At 41.0% G+C, this 19,036-nt stretch overlaps 1 protein-coding gene across 3 annotated transcripts in view; it reads right to left on the minus strand.

Moving 5' to 3' along the window:
* Positions 1–2,497: 2,497 nt before the first annotated feature.
* MANBA (mannosidase beta) overlaps positions 2,498–19,036 on the minus strand; it is a 122,884-nt gene continuing 106,345 nt past the window's right edge. For all 3 annotated transcript variants that reach the window (XM_004748157.3, XM_004748156.3, XM_045067051.1), the window contains 4 exons: positions 11,980–12,124; positions 7,832–7,974; positions 6,720–6,977; positions 2,498–4,192 (listed from right to left, as the gene is read on the minus strand). In XM_004748157.3, the coding sequence (XP_004748214.1) occupies positions 3,968–4,192; positions 6,720–6,977; positions 7,832–7,974; positions 11,980–12,124 (771 nt within the window). In that variant the 3' untranslated portion in view covers positions 2,498–3,967. The remainder of the gene's footprint in view (positions 4,193–6,719; positions 6,978–7,831; positions 7,975–11,979; positions 12,125–19,036) is intronic.

Consider the following 19,036-nt stretch of genomic DNA (forward strand, 5'->3'; position numbering starts at 1 on the left):
TCCGTGAGAGCAGAGACTTGACTGCCTTTTGTCATTGCAATACTCCCAGGGACAAGGACAGTGCCTGCTGCTCAGATGATAAATAAATGCTTGGTAATAAATGCTCAGTAATATGCTTGCTAAATAAATAATAAATGCTTGGTAAATGAATGAATAAATTCTCAAGTTAAACAGGCTTTACAGTCAGAACATAGATGTGTCTTAATACTGGTTTTGCCTGTGATTTTTAGGGCCTTACACACTATCAACCATCAAGTGGTTGATACCCTCTGATCAGTCTATTACAAAACAAGAAGCCTGGAAAGATTTCGAAATGCTTTGATTTTCATGCACAAATAACGCCTACTTGTTTTTCTTCCGAAATCTTACCAAGTTGGGAATAAGTTTCCTGAGAGCCCAGGGGACGATTCTTTCTGTCTCAGGTCCCTGTCACTTTGGGAATGTGTGGGAAACTCAGCTTTATTTCTCCTGTGCACCAGTTCACTTTCCTTCCAACCTAGAAAACAATCTTCCTATTTATTTTCCAAGTGACTTCCCATGGTTTGAAAACCTCTCACAATGAAAAGTCAAGTAAGAAAAAAAAAAACAAGAGGAGTTACAGTGAATGTGAATGAGGAAATTACCATTTTTATTGTCCTCTTCGTTCTCAAATGAGAAGATGGAATCCTGTGAACGGACTTCTCTTCATCTCACACTCTCTGGAATGTGCTTTGCATCCAGCATGTCAGAAGGACCCCATCCCCTTCTTTCCATTCTACTCAGGTTTGCATAACTACTAGCAGAAAAGTCTTCTCAGAAATCCAAAGCTGAGAGTAAGTATATCAGACTCTGACCCAGTACATGTGGCAAAATAAAATCTATTAAAATGGTAGAGAGGACTGAACACAGTGCCACACATGAGCTGTGGAGACTGTTTCCGATGTCACCGTTCTCTTACAGAAATAATATGCATACAGCAACAGCACATTCCTCTCCTTCTACCAGTTGTTGTCCACGTACACTCCTGTCTATTCATTCATTGTTTCTTCCTTTACAGATTCATTATTTTCTGATATCTTCTTCCCCTTTTTTTTTTTTAAATTTTATTTATTTATTTGACAGAGAGAGATCACAAGTAGGCAGAGAGGCAGGCAGAGAGAGAGGAGGAGGAGGAAGCAGGCTCCCTGCTGAGCAGAGAGCCCGATGCGGGACTCGATCCCAGGACCCTGAGATCATGACCTGAGCCGAAGGCAGCGGCTTAACCCACTGAGCCACCCAGGCGCCCATCTTCTTCCCCTCTTAAAAGTACGTCTAGAGGGGTGCCTGGGTGGCTCAGTCAGTTAAGCGACCGACTCTTGGTAAGAGCTCAGGTCTTGATCTCAGGGTCATGAGTTCAAGCCCTGCACTGGGCTTCAATAGGCATGGAGACCACTTAAAAAAAAAAAAAAAGTCTGGAAGACATTTGCCTTTAAATTTACTTTATTTTTTACTCTCGCATCATGTTTTAATTGGATAATAATGATTATGATGTTAAAAAATCCAACCACCATTTACTTAGCATTTATTTTGTTCCAGTTGTTTAGTCCTCACAACTACCTTGAGGGTTAGAGATTATTATCTCCATTTTACCAATGAGACAATTCAAGTCCCAGGTCAAGCAGTCAGCCAAGCTCACAATAACCTACACGCCTCAGAACCTCAGCACACAGATTCCAAACCGTGTCAGTGTGGCTAGAAGCCCAGCCCTCTCTAGGACAGGACGGTCCCCAACCCAGGATGGTGCTTCCATTTTCAGGGCCCTTATTATGGGCCAGCACAGGGCCTAGTCCCCATGTTAAATTTTAAATTCATTCTTCAAGACAAACTTGCAAGGGCATTGTATTTATTTCCATTTCACCATCACAAAACTGAACACAGAAGTGAAATAACTTGATTAAGAGCTGGTAAAGGCAGAATTGTGATATAAATTCTGGTCCATCAATTTCAAAGCCCACCTCACAGGGTGCCTGGCCTAGAAAATTCTCTAGTTTAATGGAGACAGGATTTTCAACATTGACAAGAAAATTATATATTTATTAAGTAAAAATCTTCTAAGATGCATCCCCAAGCTCCAGGCTTTCATAAGACTTTTATAAACATATTGAAATAGCTGAACACATAAGATGAGGAAGCTCTTAGATACTGAAGAGAGGCCTGGATCACCTGCATTTATTGCCATTTTAGTCAATGAATCATGACCTAAACCTTCTCAGGTTTAAAACCAAATCTATATCTAATTAGGCTTGATTTTCAAGTCAAACTCTCATTGCCACTCCATTCCATAACCAATTACACGATTCTTCCCAGGGAAAACCACTCAAGTACCTTAACCTAGGTTTCTTAAACTCTCCCAATTTATCAAGTAGAATAAAAAGTTGGCCAGAGCTAAAGGGAAATCAAATGCCCAGCATACAAATGGACACAAATGAATGTTTCTGGAATGATTAAACAAGCCACAGATGAAACATCACACTGTTAATGCAATCTATATAACTTTTATTTTTTGATCATTTTAAACTTATACAAAGGTTGCAAAAGCAGAAGAAAAGAATTCTTGCACACCTCCACCCATTAACATTTTGCCCCAATGGCTTCATTATGAATATAATTTATAAACATGATCATATATAATAAAATAATTTTATAGCAACTTACAATTAATCAATATTAATAAAAATGACTTATTTTTAAAAAGATCTTTTTGTTTATTTGTTAGAGAGAGTGAGAGCACAATCAGGGAGGCAGAGGGAGAAGCAGGCTTCCCGCTGAGCAAGACCAATGCAGGACTTGATCCCAGGACCCTGGGATCATGACCTGAGCTGAAGGCAGACACCTAACTGTCTGAACCATCCAGTTGTCCAGTAAAACTGATCTAAACCCAAGCCAGAAGAAATACACTTTGCTGCCAGAGTCAACAAATATAAATCTAATTCACGGATTTCCAATTGGGAAGTACATTGGATTTTGCCACATCTACAATCCACACATAATTATGGGTAACAACTTATGTTAGGACACTCAAGAATCTTCAGAGTGACCACAGAGATGTCCATTTCAATGTCAGCTTATTTTTCAAAGGAGAATCACTCTAAATAGACTTTGAAAAAAGCTGTTACTGTCAAAAAAAAATTTTTTTTTTTGAGAGAGAGAGAGAGAGATGTGGGGAAGGGCAGAGGGAGAGGGAGAGAGAGAATCCTAAGCAGGCTTCACACCCAGTGGAGAGCCTGACTCAGGGCTCAGTCCCACGACCCTAAGATCATGACCTGAGCTGAAATCGAGTCAGATGCTTAACAGACTAAGCCAGCCAGGTTCCTCAGTCAAAACGATACTTTGTAACAAAACCCACAAATGAAAAGAGAATCTTATCCAAAAAAGTAATCAAACGGCAACAATCAACTCCCCAAACTTTCCAACAACCAATATGGCTACTATCCAGAACCCTCTATTGTACCAGCTGAACCTCCATTTCCTCAGGGAATAATAACAAAGCAGCTTCATTTTGATTATTCACTATTTTTCAAGGCTAACTCTGAGAGGCTTACACGAACCTCACAGCCTTCCAATTTGGCTCCACAGACACTGCAGTCGTCATGTTCCTGTGATTCCCTGACAGGACTTTATGAGTGGACTTCCTTTTCTGGGTAGGAAGAGTGGTTGGGTTATAACTGGGTCACATGGTGCCAGAGCTGTGGGGGGAAGGCTAAAATCAAAGGCCTGGCACAGGCTGAAGAAAGCCGAACCACGGCCTTGTTGGAGGATATCACCGGAGTAAACAACCTTCCCGGACATAACACACTGGACAAACTCTTCAGAGTCATGACTCAGACAGGTGGAGGCAGGCAGACACACTTCCCAGCTTCTTCAACTTGTCTCTGGGTGTCTTCAGCTCCAGACGGTGCCTTAGAAAGGCTTTATTCCAGGGTCTGCTAAAAATACCACCTGCAACCCCTCAGTAAATATCCATCAGGGAAGTCACACGAAGAGACTGCTCCAGTTCGCTCTTGCTGGTGGGTTTCCAAGGGTAAAATAACACAGTCCGTGTCTCTTCAGTCATGAGGAAACCGTTGTCACTGAATCTCCCGGGGATGCTTCCTACATCTAACCAAACAAAAGGAGCAACAGCGGAGGTTTCCAGATCAAAAGCGAATGTGTCACCTTGCTGAGAGATGATAGCCTGAAAGAAAAAGATAAATTAAGTGAACGATGAGGGGAGACCTATTTATTCTACCCACAATGCCTATCAGAATGTGTCTGTGGGCCAACAAGGAGCGTGTCTCTTACAGCTTTGGCTCCGCTGACAAAGTCTCATACTCTGCGCACTGTCTAATACCAAAAAACAAAGGACATTTATTTGAGGCTGTGGAAAATTACCAAATGGTTATCTCCAGCTAAGTGTAAAATATGTCAGTCTCTAATGATTAAGGAGGATATTTCACAAGAAGCTCAAAGCTTTATTATCTCTCACAGCTTTTCTCCGGGGACCAAGAGAGGAACATTTTGGCATAAGGGCCGGGAAGTTTCGATGACTTTCTCAGGATGTATGGTGGAGTTAGCACCACCAGGAAGCTTGTTCTAGAAAGATCCAGCAATCTAGACAGCTGCCTGCCAGGCATTTACAAAAGCTCTACCGTTACAGCCTCCTCTCTTTTGCTGCATAATACCAGAAAGTCACGTTATTAGCACTTTTAACATGTGCAAATCCCACACAATATCAGCAAAGGCAAGTGTAATTTAAGCCCTGTCGTTCACTAGCCAGTTAGTGCACACTGAGGAGAGGCTAGGTTGGGCGGTGCCCCAGAGGGTTGGGGTTTGTGAGGTTCTTTCAGTGCGAGCGAGCACCCTGCTGAGAGTGATCTGGTATTTAAAGCCTTGCCTGACACAAAAGGTGACACCTCAACACGCAGACATGCCACACCGAAGGTGTGATGTTGGACGTGATGTGTGGCATAGAGAATTCCAAGATGCAATTTTTACTGTATGTAATTTTGGACTTACACATGATGCGGGGTTCTGAGTTATAAACAAAAAAATGTACTTTGGAGGAAACAGCACAGACACTTCATAAGGTGTATCAGGTATCTCTCTGGATTCAGATCTGAAGCCAGATGTTAAATTCCCAAACCATGCTGCCCAGGGGTTCAGTGAAGACCCTACGGCAGTCACAGGCATGCAATTCCCATGGCGGGCCCCAGTCCCCCTGCCAAGTCTGCCAGGGAAGCCTCGGCTACTGCGGCTCCCCGGCCAAAGCCAGAAGGGGTACTGGGGCCTGCTTCTCATCTGAAGTCTCATCTCTGTACAGGACTGCAGAGCCCAGGGTCAGACTTGTCGCCTGGCTTCAGGGAGATGTGGTAAACAACTTCCCTGAATCCTGCTGCGGAGAGCACACCTGAGTGTCTGGCCTATGGTAAGCCTGCAGAAAATGTTAACTATTATTACTATTATTAGATCCCTCTGGAAGGGCAAGTCTCACTGAAATCCAAATGATGCAGGACAAGGGAATAAGTCCCACTTCTCTCCCACACCTACTCATCCTAAGGTAATGAAGGCCTGGTTTAGGAAAGAGAAAAAAACTTCGAAATCCTAAGTCTAGAGCCTGCAAATTGAACTGCTACAGAGTTTTTTGGTTTTATTTTTGTTATTTTTCTGGAAAGAAGCTGTGTGATTGTATGGTATTCCCTTCACAGCTGCTCCACATCAGCTGTTACAGATTACTTATATTTCATTATGTGAGTATCTCACATTAATTAGAAAGATATGTTTTAACTTCAAGGACTGTTTTCATATGATTATTTCTAAGTAGACACACACACACACACACACACACACACACACACACACAAACCCTGTCACTGAAGCATTCTCAATGACTTATAGGTCTAAAACAAACGTAACTTTCATTAAACATAGAGAATAAAACTTCTTAGAGAATACATCCAATCACCATGTGTAGGGGAAAGGGTAAGAGAGATTTTCAACCAACTAGACAGATTCCACATTCTCCAGCTGCACAAATTTTATAACAACACATGCTGGTTATTCCATTTTTTTCTTGGCAATTACAGATTTGATGATTAAGCTACTTGGAAGCAATAAATCAAAGAGAGTAGAGGGATATTTTTTAAAATTTCCTTAGTTTTAAGGACTTTCCTTAAATTTAAATTTTTAGTTTAAATATTTAATTTAAAAATTTAATTTTATTTTTTTTAATTTCCTTAAATTTAAATCCTTAAACTTAAATTTTTCTTAAATATCCTAAATTAAATGATTGTCCTTAAGCCTTCCAAGTCAGAGTGCTTCTGCTGGGGATTCCTGGTCCCCCCTCTACTAAGGTTTGCTGGCTTGTCAGGGTGGCACATGATACTTCAGGGATGAAGCAGGAAAGCCTGGGGACAGAGCCTGGGACATGGTGCAGGAGCAGTTAGCGGCGATGACTCATGCAGCCTTTTCCTGTTGTGCTCAAGCCCACTTCAGAGGGGCCAAGGGCTAGTGGAAGTGGCAGGAACCCTAAGCTCGGACAAACACTGAAATAGAAAAAAAAGTCTTTTGGTCTTTGCTTCTAGTGGGAAGAGACGAACATTCCCCAAGTCTCAGGTAAACTTAGTATCAAGGGGAAATTCTCCAGAATGCAGGAGGCCATGTGCTTTGCTCAGGAGCAGGAAATGTTGGCAAGGCAACGGGGACCCCAGGCCACTGGTACTTACAGTGATGTATGCCTTGCGCAGCCCCACGCTCTCACTCAGTGAGGACAGGAAGTGATAGTTGGTTGGGCTCCCAAGTTGGCTGTCAGTTGAAAGGTAAAAGGAAACCACACAGCTTTGCCGGGTACAATTCCCACAATTCTCCAATAATACGGGTACCGGCTCCTTATAGAGGAGAACGGCCTTCCCTGCTTTCAGGACAAAATGGTCAGTCTCAGAGGAGCACACCGGCTCCAGCGAACTCCACGTGTGGACTTTCACCTGGGAGAAACAAGACAGGGCCAAAACAAACATTCTTGGTTTTGTTTTGTTTTGTTTTGAAGAGAATAACAGATGAAAGTCTGAATAGCAGAACTAGTTAAGAGCCTATGAATCCTGGGTTTAACCCCACCCCACTCAGTCCTAGAGCTCATAAGAGAGCAAGTTCCTCAGCTTCTCAAAGGCTCTGCTTTTTCACATGGAAAATGAGAATAAGAACAGCATCAACTTCAACGGCTGACGTGAGATTTAAATTAAGTCATCTATGGAAGACACAGGACCCGGTGAACTGTCAGGAGTCCATAGCCGTGACCTCTCTGCAGTGTTCTCCAGACTGCAGCCGCCTGAGACTCTGAGTCTCTACCCTCTATTTTTGCCTGACATTGTTTTAAATACAGGAGTGTTTTTCCATATATGTTCGGAATTCTTTTACAGATTTTCACTTTAACAAGCCATTTTTAAGGATTCCTTTCTGTCAAGTTTAGGCTATTTCCAGCTTCTTGTGATTATATGACTTTATGTTATAGCGGCACTTTACAGTTTATAATTTGCTTTCAACTGCCCATCGAAATCCTTCAGGATTGCCTGATGAGGGAAAATATGATATTCGCAGATGAGGAAACTGAATCACCAAGGCATTAAGCCTTAAGGTCATGGGATAAATGGCAGAGTTTTACCCTGAAGGTAAAGGTATTCTGAGTCCAAGGACAGCCCCTTTCCTGCGACAGGCACTAGAAACATTTTGATACAAATCAATTTCTCTTTTCTTTTTCCCAGAAGAAATATAACCAATAACTAAAGAATTATGAGCAAAATCTCTCCCTCTGGCTTAGAAAAAAAAACTCGAAGCAACTTACAGTAAGCTTTGCCTTACAGTCAGAGTGAAGGTCTGAAACACCATAGATGAAAAACACGTCTTGATCCTCAAAACCCATGGGCAACAGTGGAGCGAAGAAATGCCGAGCAAAGTAATGAAGCATCTTCCACTTTCCTCCATACTCTAGAAACAGGCGAGTTAAGAGATGGGTAGGGTCAAGCAGGCAGGGTCATCTCGCCCACAGTCCAGCTGTCTGACTTGTCATGATTCCAGGGACAGAGCATAGCAGAGAGACTCAACAGGGTTACAAACCCACATTTCATTAAGGCCTCGGGGCATTCAAGCCTTTTCCTGGAGGCACCCTCACATCTTGGTGAGGTGAGCATTCACATCTCCCTTACAATGAGGGAAGGGAAGCTCAAGTAGTAAAGCAAACATGCCACAGGCAGGACTCTGAGCCCGACAGGACTCCTAGGCAGCACTTTTTCATACATAATTCTGCTTCTGGGAGCTCGATGTGCCAATATTCCTTTTCACTACATATGCATGAAGAGGGAAATCGGTACATGGCCATAAAAATATCACATATATTAGTAACTGGGTTTTTTAAATTTAATTTAATTTTTTCAGTGTTCCAAGATTCATTGTTTATGTACCCCACCCAGTGGTCCATATATTAGTAGCTGTAAGAAAATATTACAAGTGTATAAGATACCATAAATATTTATTTATAAGCGTTATAGAGAGGGGTGCCTGGGTGGCTTAGTTGGTTAAGCAACCAAGTCTTGATTTCAGCCTCAGGGTCATGAGATTGAGCTCTGTGTGTCCATGCTCAGCAGCTCAGTGCAGAATCTGCTGGAGACTCTCCCCTTCTTTTTCTCTTTGCCTCTCCCCCTCCCATTCGCATGCACTCTCTCTCTAATAAATAAATAAATAAATAAAATCTTTAAAAATTTTTTTAAAAATAAGAGTTGTAGGAAACATAGTCAATAACACTGTAATAACTTTGTATGGTGACAGATGCTGACTACACTTATCATGGTGAGTATTTCGTAACGGATAGAAATGTCGAATCACTGTATGGTACACCTAAAAAAAAAAAAAAAACATAAAGAAAATACTTGGGAAAGAAAAATTTAAAAGGTGACAGAAAGAGTTATTTAGAACTCAAAGTCTTCCTTTTCCCATAAGCACAAAAGGCTCTGAGTGAAATAAAACAACCATTATCATAAATGCCGCTGGCAAGTGCAGACTCGAGGAGAACATCCAAACAGATGATAATTAATGACAGTTGCTCAGATACAATTAGAAGCTGTTGAGAACCTATGAATTCTGTGCCCTGCTGGCAAGTCTAGGATGCTAAACCCCCAAACTGAAAAATATGTCACCATGCCTCTATTTCAAAAAAGCTCTTTCCCACAAAGCACTGCATCACTGAACAACTTCCAGAGAGATGGTGGGGAGGGAGAGTGGGAGGAAGGGGTGGGGGGTGGGGAGTATCGTGTCCAGAATTCAGTGTAAGCTGCTGACATGGGAAATGTGGTTTGAAGTTCAGATAGAACCAACTTATTTGGGTTTTCCAAAATTTCAACTCTCAGCACTTCAACTGCAACTCTTAAATTTCCCCTTAAAAAACAACAAGCGGAAAAAAAAAAAACCAAGCAGGGAGGGGTGGAGAGCCTTCCATATTAGACCTGTAGAATGAACTCACACTTACAACACTGACCTTGAACAACGTGGGTTTAGGGGCACCAAACCCTGCGCAGTCAAAAATCTGCATATATAAAAAATAATAATAAAATAAAAATTTAAAAGTATGTTTTTAAAAATCCACATATACATTTTTGACTCCCCCAGAACTTAACTACTAATAGCTTACTGTTGACCAAGCCTTACTGATAACATAAGTGGTCAATTAACACGTATTTTGTACGTTATATGTACTATATACTGTATTCTCACCATAAAGCAAGCTAGAGAAAAGAAAATGTTATTAAGGACATCAGAAGGAAGAAGAAATACATTTACAGTACTGTACTGTCTTTACCCAAAAAATCTGTATCTTCTTGAACATGCACAGTTCAACCTCATGTTGTTCAAACATTAACTGTATTTGGAAAGTTTTCTCATAAACAGAAGATGGCTCAGACCTGAGGTAACTTAGAGATGCTCGCGTGTGATATCCATTACAGAAGAGACTTTACATGCATGGTTCCAACTTCGCGGCCACATGCAGAACACAGGAGAACAGCAACTGAAGCACAAGGTCTCACTGGGCCAGACACTAGTTACTCATCAGGGACAAAGTATGGCTACCAATTTAACATCTTGCAGTCAGCTGAAGATGTTCTGTGATTTCTGGCTTTTCTATTAGCTCTCAACCTGTCCAAGTTTATGACCCAAGCAAAATAAAATGCCCAGGAGGATTTCTGTATTTGCAAAATTGTAACTAAAAATGAGACTAGTTTTTTTAAAAGGAAATATATAAGAATCTAGAGATTCCAAGCAGCTATGATCCCTTTAAAGGATCACATTCCCCATCCCCACCTGTATATTAAAGGATCCCCTTTTCAGGTGGTAAGAGGAGACACATTCGTTCCCCCACCCTCACTGGCACACACTAGATGCACCAGATTCATTAAACCAACGAAGTAGAGTTAAACAGAGGCCATGAGGCTGCCCAGAGCAGGAGCAGACAGAGCATATCATGTCACGCCTTCCCCCTGGCACCTGTTTTCTGTAACAGGTACAAGAAGATGGTAAACCTCTCCATGGAGGCACTGTCCTGCTAGACTTTAGAAAACAAATTCTTGCTCTGCCATCACAACTTCTGTTTCCGGCTTTACTCGCCTTTTCTCTCTCTCTTTTTTTTTTTTAAAGATTTTATTTATTTGGCAGAGAGAGACAGCAAGAGAGGGAACACAAGCAGGAGGAGTAGGGGAGGGAGAAGCAGGCTTCCCGCTGAGCAGGGAGCCCGATGCTGGGCTCCATCTCAGGACCCTGGGATTATGACCTGAGCCAAAGGCAGATGCTTACCCACCGAGCCACCCAGGCGCCCTACTCACTCTTTCTAAAGAACTCATTAAAATAATCTGCAGTACAGTCATTTAAGGCGAGATCAACAAAGACTAGGTTCTCCCAGTTCTCGAACCAAACTCTGCTTCAGGAGTCCACAACCTCATCCACAGACAAGAAGGCAGGTTCAGAGTCCAAGCATCTCTGAACAATATCTCTTTGTCCAGTTTTAAGCATCCCAGAAAGGCTACTCTCCCTAGTCTAGAGCTGATTCTCATTCAATATTCTTTTATCTGGTTGGTGTTGATAAACAGTTTGGTCGGAGAAACTTGATCGACACTCCGACTTACCACAAGAGGTGATTCAGCACACTGATCAAAGCACATGGGTAATGGACTCCTTTGGATCTGTATACACAGCTGGTTTAAGAGTCTGACCCAGCAAAGGGGCTTTTTTACTGTGGGACCTTGCCTCACTTTTGCCCCCAAATTCTTGTGTACATTATTAACTGTACTTTGCTTCAAACCACCACTAGTGAACACCAAAGATTCATCATTACTCCTTAATTTTTAAAAATATATCAAAATAGAATAATTCAAACTGCTGGTACCATGCCAGTCATCTCTCTGTTGCCAACTGATGGAACTGATAACCTTTCCCATCTTAATTTCTGACTCCACATGTTTTGCCTGAGAGATAAACAGAGCAAAAATAAAGATGGCCTTATGAACCTAAAAGGGAATCCGGAAAAAGAACATTTTAACACTCGGCTGGGCCAGCATTCCACTTGGCTGAATTCTTCTTCTAAACAGAGGAAAAGAGGCTTAGGTAAATGCTTCTTTTGCCTGGAAATTCCTCCTAATTAAATTCAAAATTATAAGCAATAATTATAAGACACATGGCTGAGATCTTCATGCATCTACACCCTACATTAGCCGGCTTTTGTGACTCTGCACAGCCCACAACTCCAACAAGGCAGCCTCCAAGGCTCCTGGAGAGACCAGGAAGGTGGGTGAGGTGGCCACAGTTCACCAGCTGTGGGAGGAACCTCTCCACTTAGGTGCCAGAGTCTACTCAGTTTAGTCTGATCCTCAGGCCCCGGGGCTTTGTCAGCCGCCTCTCTACCCTGGAGTCGCTTTCTCTCAAGGACGCAGAGAATGCAGCAACACTTACCTAGAGAAGCCCAGGAAGGAGCCTGCCAGATGTCATTCAGCTGCCAATAAAGGGCACCCATGGTATAGCCTTGCCCATCCACTATCTCGCTGCGACTGCGGCGGTAGAATTCAGTCTCTATTTTGACACACTGGGCCTGCGTCACCTGACTCAGGGGAAAACACCGAAGCACACAAGTTATTGTTAGGCTTAAGTGTCCAGGTCTGAGAAAATGGCATGTTTGAGCTGTTTTTTAAAGCAGGTTGGATAAATTAGGGACTCTGATTAACATTATGTCTACCATTATCATACTAGATCTGGAACTAGCCCCTCAGCATAACAGAAGGGTTATCTATAATAGCTGATTTGTTTGGGAGTCTTAGTGTTCTGTTTATGGGTAATCAAGGAAACAGGATGGTATGAAAGGTTCCTTGCTAATGACAGTATAGGCAATGATGGAAAACAGACTATTATTCCAGAATAAATGGTAGATGTAGTCAAACACTAATTTTTTTGAAAGTGATGGGTTTTATAAATATATTCATAGCTACTAATGAACAAAGTTTTATTAGAAAAAAGTTCTATAGGAAAAATAACATTATTTTAAGTCTGATACTGTCTAGTCCCTAGCCCCTTTTTTCTACTCAAGCAACTTTGTCCTTATATCGTGATTTTTGATAATCGTAAATTTTTTTTTTAAGATTTTTGTTTATTTGTCAGAGAGAGAGAGAGATAGTGAGAGAGGGAACCCCAGCAGGGGTAGTGGGAGAGGGAGAAGCAGACACCCCGCTGAGCAGGGAGCCCAATGCGGGGCTCGGTCCCAGGACCCCGGGATCATGACCTGAGCCAAAGGTAGACACTTAACCGACTGAGCCATCCAGGCACCCTGATAATCATAAAATTTTTTATAAATGTAACTCCTTCATTACAGCAGAACAGATGGTAAATTGTAGCAATGAGACCCATGAATTTAGTTCCCACTGAAGAGGCACTGAAGAACTTCATATAGGACTCTTAATTATTGGCAACATCACTGAAATATCACCCTTTCATTGCTACTATTATCACATGCTTTTTAAAAGAGTTACTTTTTTATTTGGAGAATGCGAGCAAGAGGGGAGAGTCCGTCCCAAGCAGACTCTGAACTGAGTGCAGAGTCCGACGCAGGGCTCGATCCCGCTAACTTTAGATCAGGACCTGAGCTAAAACCAAGAGTGGGAGGCCCCGACTACACCACCACCCAGGCGCCCCTGTTATCCCATGCCTTTAGAGTTGTAGTAGGGGAGGCTCACGAGTGAGAGGTTCTCAGGCTGGTTTGGAGAAGTCACCAAGGAGACCTTGCAGAGATGGTCAGTGCTGCAAGGATTCCTCACTAGAGTGAGGCCTGGATTTTCAGAGGAAGGAAAAGAAGGATGCAGATAAGGTTTCTAGGAGACTAAGCCCAGACACTTCCTAAAAGCTGGAAGAGCTCAGGTAAAGGTAGATCCTTTAAACAGAGTTAGGCTGGCTAGTGAGAAAGTCATAAGTGAAGATATGACTTACTTATATGAGATGGTGCCATAGAATTGCAGAAGAGTGAAGCAAGAAGAAATCATGGTCATTCAATAAAGATGTAATAAGTACCTATAGTATGTGTTACATGCTGGTATGGTCCACCCCTCTCCCAGCAGAAAAGATACAAGTGCACCCTCATGGAGCTTACTGGCTTGCGGAGAAGACAGGACTTCATCAGAGAGTCACGCAAATGAATGTAAACTCTAAACAGTAATAAGTGCTAAGTAGGAGGGGTGAGCAATGTTAGGAGTGTGTATCACAGGGAAAGCAGGCCTAGCCGAGGAATGACGATTGGCCTCAGAGAAGAGGAAAGAGAAAAAGAGAGAGGGCAGAACCTGGCAGCCAGACAGGACATGTGCGTTGAGCAGAGAAAATTCAAGTGAAGAACTGAAAGGCACAGAGAGCCAGGAGCAGTGGAAGGGAGGCCAGTAAGATGCAGGGATCAGATCTGGGAAGGTTCTGATGTGTGTCCTGGAGGCAACCATAAGCTCAAGGGGTGAAAGGACCAGATTCACTTTCCCGAAGAAGATGCTGCTGACCAAACGGAGAAACAGAGGTGCGGTGGGGGTTTACAGTGGGATTAGGGCGACCCTTCAGAAAGCTATGAAAACCACCCCAGCAAGAGATGATACCAGCTGTGAGCAGATAAAGAAATGTCCTTTCAAGAACCAGACCACGGGGACCACAGCAACGAGAACAGCGAATACACTCTAAAGAAAGTAAGAATCTCACAGACGGAGTGGCAATGGTGCCAACTGAAAATGACCACAGGATACATTCGGCATATATTAGTCCGACACTAAGTCAGAGGGAATGAAACAGAAAAACAAACCTATGAAATCTGATGTGTTAGTCAAGCCAATCTGCAATTATACTCAGAAATCTCTAGCCAAGTTCCTTGTAAAAATACCAATCTTGTCCAAACTAAAAGAGAGAGAGAGAGAGAGATTTATTTACTTCTAGGCCTAGATAGGTAGGCACAGAGAAATTAAGTCCCTTAGTAAGCATTCACGTATGTTGAGTTTTGAGGTACAAAATCAGTGTTGTGGAGCAACTTCTAGAAAATTCAGTGAAGATGAAGCAGGCCCAAAGTGGAAATCTCAGTAGGAACAGATTCTAGGACACCATCATCCATGCCCACTAGAGATCTTTACCTTATATCAGCATGGAAACAACCTTTACAGTTGTTTAAAAGATCTTATCTCTGAACTCATTTATATCATCCTGAGCCTTCATATAACGCCCCCACAAACCAAGCTAAATTGGGCCTATAGCACAAAATCAAGCCAACGATAGTCTCTGCCTCCATTGCACACATATCCACGACCTTGAACAAGAAGAAATCTCAGTTCTCATCCAGAGATTCCTGAAAAGCAACCATTGCTTTATAGACTGTGTGTGGAGTGAGCATGAGAGAAGCAGCTGAGAAGTCCCCATCGGACTGGTGAGTAATCACAGGAGGAGAGGAATTCTAGTCACCAAACATTCCAGAAACGATGGGTCCAGCCCTGACAAGCTGAGAACAAGCATCCAATGGCAACCACCATGGACAATCCACCTTAGATGCCAGCCCACAATCCGGAACTCCCCCTACCTGAAGTATCCCTGAAATCTAGATATACCAAAGAAGCCAAAGAACCTGCAATATTCTGCTATTACCCCCTGAGACTTGGGTCACTGTCAACTCATAAGTGGTGTGGAAGGACGGGTGTCATTCATAAAGTCTGGGACCAGAATCACTATCCTTGGATCCACATTTATAAAGTAGGGTGAATTGGAAAAAAATAACCTCTGTTCTGAGGTGGGAACAAAATACCAATGTGTATCAGAGTAGGAAATTAAGTTATCTCTTTCAGGCGGAAATGAAAATGGAAAAAGCCATACTCTATGAAATAGTCATGCTTCTGCTTAGCTGGATCTAATCCAGAAGACAACTATATATTTTACTGATGGCCTTAGTAGAGGTGACTGCATTTTCTTTTTCTTCATTTAAGCTTCTTTTCAGGAAAAAAAAAAAAATCTCACAAACATCAAATTATTTATATTGCTCCAAATTCTTTTCCAATCTTTGTGAACACATATTGTAGCATATACATTTAGTGTTCTGTTCTTAGTTTTGACATGTGTACTTTTTCATGCCCTGGCACTTGCTAGCATCTCTGTGCTTTAAATGGTTACACAGTTATTACCACAGTGTGATTCATCATTCTCCAATTATTAGGCATTTGAATGGTTTCCAGTTTTTTCTTTCAATGCAAGAGCTAAAAACATTGTATGTTCTTGTGTTGCTTCTTTTGGTAATAATAGATGACAAACATTAAACTCCTCGCTGCATAATGCTATATTAGGTTCTAATCAAGAGGCTGCTATAAACTGGTGACCTCCAGGCTGAACTTTGCCCCATACAGATTTTAACTGGCCCCCAGAGATAGGCAGTTTTTGGTTTCTTGTTTTTTGTTTTTGTTTTTGTTTTTAGGTGGGTTTTTTGTCTCTTTATTGTTTGAATGTTGCTTAATGTCTTAAGTCAGAGCCTATAGTTCGGTTTTATCACAATTCCCAATAATCATACTCCTATCCAATTAAATTACCTTCCTAGCCCACACAAACATTTGAGTTTTAAGTCTCTATTTCAATTTTCAGAACTACTTGCAAGATATCTTTCTGTTCTAACTACTTGCAAGATACCTTTATATCTGTTCTAACAATCTCACTGTAATTTATCTTTTCTGGTTTAATAGGTAAGTATTAATAATCTTTTAGAATTTTTAAACCTTTTTTTTTTTTTTTTTTTTTTTTTTTACATGCATACAGGATTCCTACCCCTTGCTAGCAATGAAAGGAAAAGGACATGAGGCAAGCCCTAACTAGGAACTTGTCATAGCTGAACTTCGTGGGAAGGATAATCAAGGCTCTTTGAACACTCCGGGCTCCAGCACAGTGCAGCATACTCCACAGATAGATAGTGCCATGCCAATATCATGGATCTGGGTTTACCCAAACCAGTAGGTGCCAGTTAGGGCTAATGAATGATGCCTTTGTTCATAAAAATGCAGAAGGTCACTGCCCACTATCCTCCTTAAAGGGATGTTGTAGAACCCCATTTCCCTGGAAAATCTCTGCAACTGCCTTTCCCTTTAAAATTGTACCTGTATTTATACACTCATGCATCCTTCCCTAAAGAGGACAATCTCTACATATAAGAAGAATAAATGCTTAGTCATTTCCTAGGCTTCTAAGTCCCACTGTTAGCAGACAAATCTTATTTTAGTTTCAAAAAAGTCTATTTTCAGCAGCTTGCTTGATTACACTTATGAAATCAGTCTCCTTGGAGAAACAGATGGTAGGGTAAAAAGAAATTAGACCTAGGATACCAAGACCTAGGTTCCAATTCCAGTTTTGCCACTGTGATGGAGATTGCTAGCTGTTTATAAAAACCTACCATCCCTGTCCTCCAGAGTCACAGAGCTATAGGTGGGCTACATTCTCCAGAATCACACCCCTGACCCTTGGAACTAGGCATAGCCATGTGACGAAGCCCTGCTGACAGAATAATTTATATTATTTATTTACTTAAAAATTATTCGACACTAAGACTCTCCTAATAAAGCCATGTTTCAAACTGATAAAATTCATACCATACAATTCACCCTTGTAATATCCAATTCATTGGCTTTTAGTATAATCACAGGTTGTGTACTCTTACCCCTACCTAATTCCAGAATGTTACCACTCCAACAGGAAACACCATATTGTACTAGTTAACAGCAACTCCTCATTCTCCCCTCTCCTCTGTATCCAGAAACCACTCATCTACTTTGTCTTTTTGGACTTGCCTATTCTGGACATTTCATGTTAAGTGGAACGAGATAATATACGCCCTTTGTCACTGGTTTCCTTTACTCAGAATAATGTTTTTGAGGTTCATTCACGTTGTATTATATATTCATATTCCATTCCTTTCTATTGCTGAATAATATTTCATTATATAGGTATGCCACATTTTGTTTCTCTATTCCTGAGTTGGTAAACATTTGGATTGCTTTAGCTTGTTGGCTATGAAAAATGCTATGAACATTTGTGCACAAGTTTTTGTGTGAACACGTTTTCAATATTCTCAAATATACCTTAAAGTAGAATTTCAGGGTTTTTTTTTTTTTAAGATTTTATTTATTTATTTGACAAAGAGAGAGAGCTCTTAAGTAGGCAGAGAGGCAGGCAGAGAGGGAGGGGGAAGCAGGCTCCCCGCGAGCAGAAAGCCCAATGCGGGGCTCGATCCCAGGACCCTGAGACCATGACACGAGCAGAAGGGCAAGGCTTAACCCACTGAGCCACCCAGGCACCTGAATTTCAGAGTTCTATGGTAACTCTATGTTTAATTTTTTGAGAAAGGTGTAGGTAGTATCTCTTTGTGGGTTTTGATCTGTATTTCCCTAGTGACTAATGATGTTAAGGATATTTTCGTGGTACTTATTGGTCATTTTCTTTGGAGAAATGATTACTCAAATCTTTTGCCTGTTTTTTAATTGGGGTATCCTTTTCATTATTGAATTGCAAGAGTTTTTAAATATATTATGGACATTAGATCCTTCTTACATATATGACTCAAAAGTCTTCTCCCATTCTGTGGATTATCCTTTCACTTTTGTGACATATTGGCCTCTGACACACAGTTTCTAATTCTGATGAAGTTCAATTTGTCTATTTTTTCATTGGTTGCTTGTATTTTAAGTGTCAAATCTAAGGAACTGTTGTCAAATCAAAATTCACAAAGATTTACATCTACTTTTTCTTCTAAGAGTTTTATGACTTTAGTATTAACAGTTAGATCTTTGGTTCATTTTAAGTTAATTCTTATATATGGTACAAGGTAGGGGTCCAAATTCATTTTTTTTACATGTGGATATCCACTGTTCCGATACCATTTGTTCAAAGCACTATTTTTTTCCATTTTGTTATCTTGGCACCCTTGTAGAAAATCAGTTGACCATAGACTTATGTGTTTATTTCTGGACTCCCAATTCTGTTCAATCTATACGTCTGGCCTTAGGTCAATAGCACACTATCTTGATTACTGTAGGTTTGTAGTTAAGTTTTGAAAGTAGGATGTGTAACACTTCCAAATTTGTTTTTTTCCAGATATTCTGACTATTCTGGGTGCCTTGCATTTCCATATGAATTCTAGAATCATTTTTCTCATTTCTCTGGAAATGGTAATAGGAATTTTGATAGGGATTATGTTGAATCTGTGGATCTCTTTGGGGAGTCCTGCCATCTTAATAATATTAAGTCTTCCAATCCATGTCTTTCCATTTCTTTAATTTCCCTTAATAATGTTTTATAATTTTCACAGTGCAAGTCCTGCATCTCTATATATGTATCTGTATATTCTAAAATATTTTATTCTTTTTGATACTATTATAAATGTTATCATTTAGTTTCATTTTAAAATAGTTCATGCTTAGAAAACAGCTGACATTTGTATATTGATCTTACATCCTATAAAGTTGCTCAATTAACTTATTAG

This window comes from Mustela putorius, unplaced genomic scaffold (genome assembly GCF_011764305.1).
Source record: "Mustela putorius furo isolate JIRA1106 unplaced genomic scaffold, ASM1176430v1.1 tig00003871_pilon_pilon_pilon, whole genome shotgun sequence".
Taxonomy (NCBI): domain Eukaryota; kingdom Metazoa; phylum Chordata; class Mammalia; order Carnivora; family Mustelidae; genus Mustela; species Mustela putorius.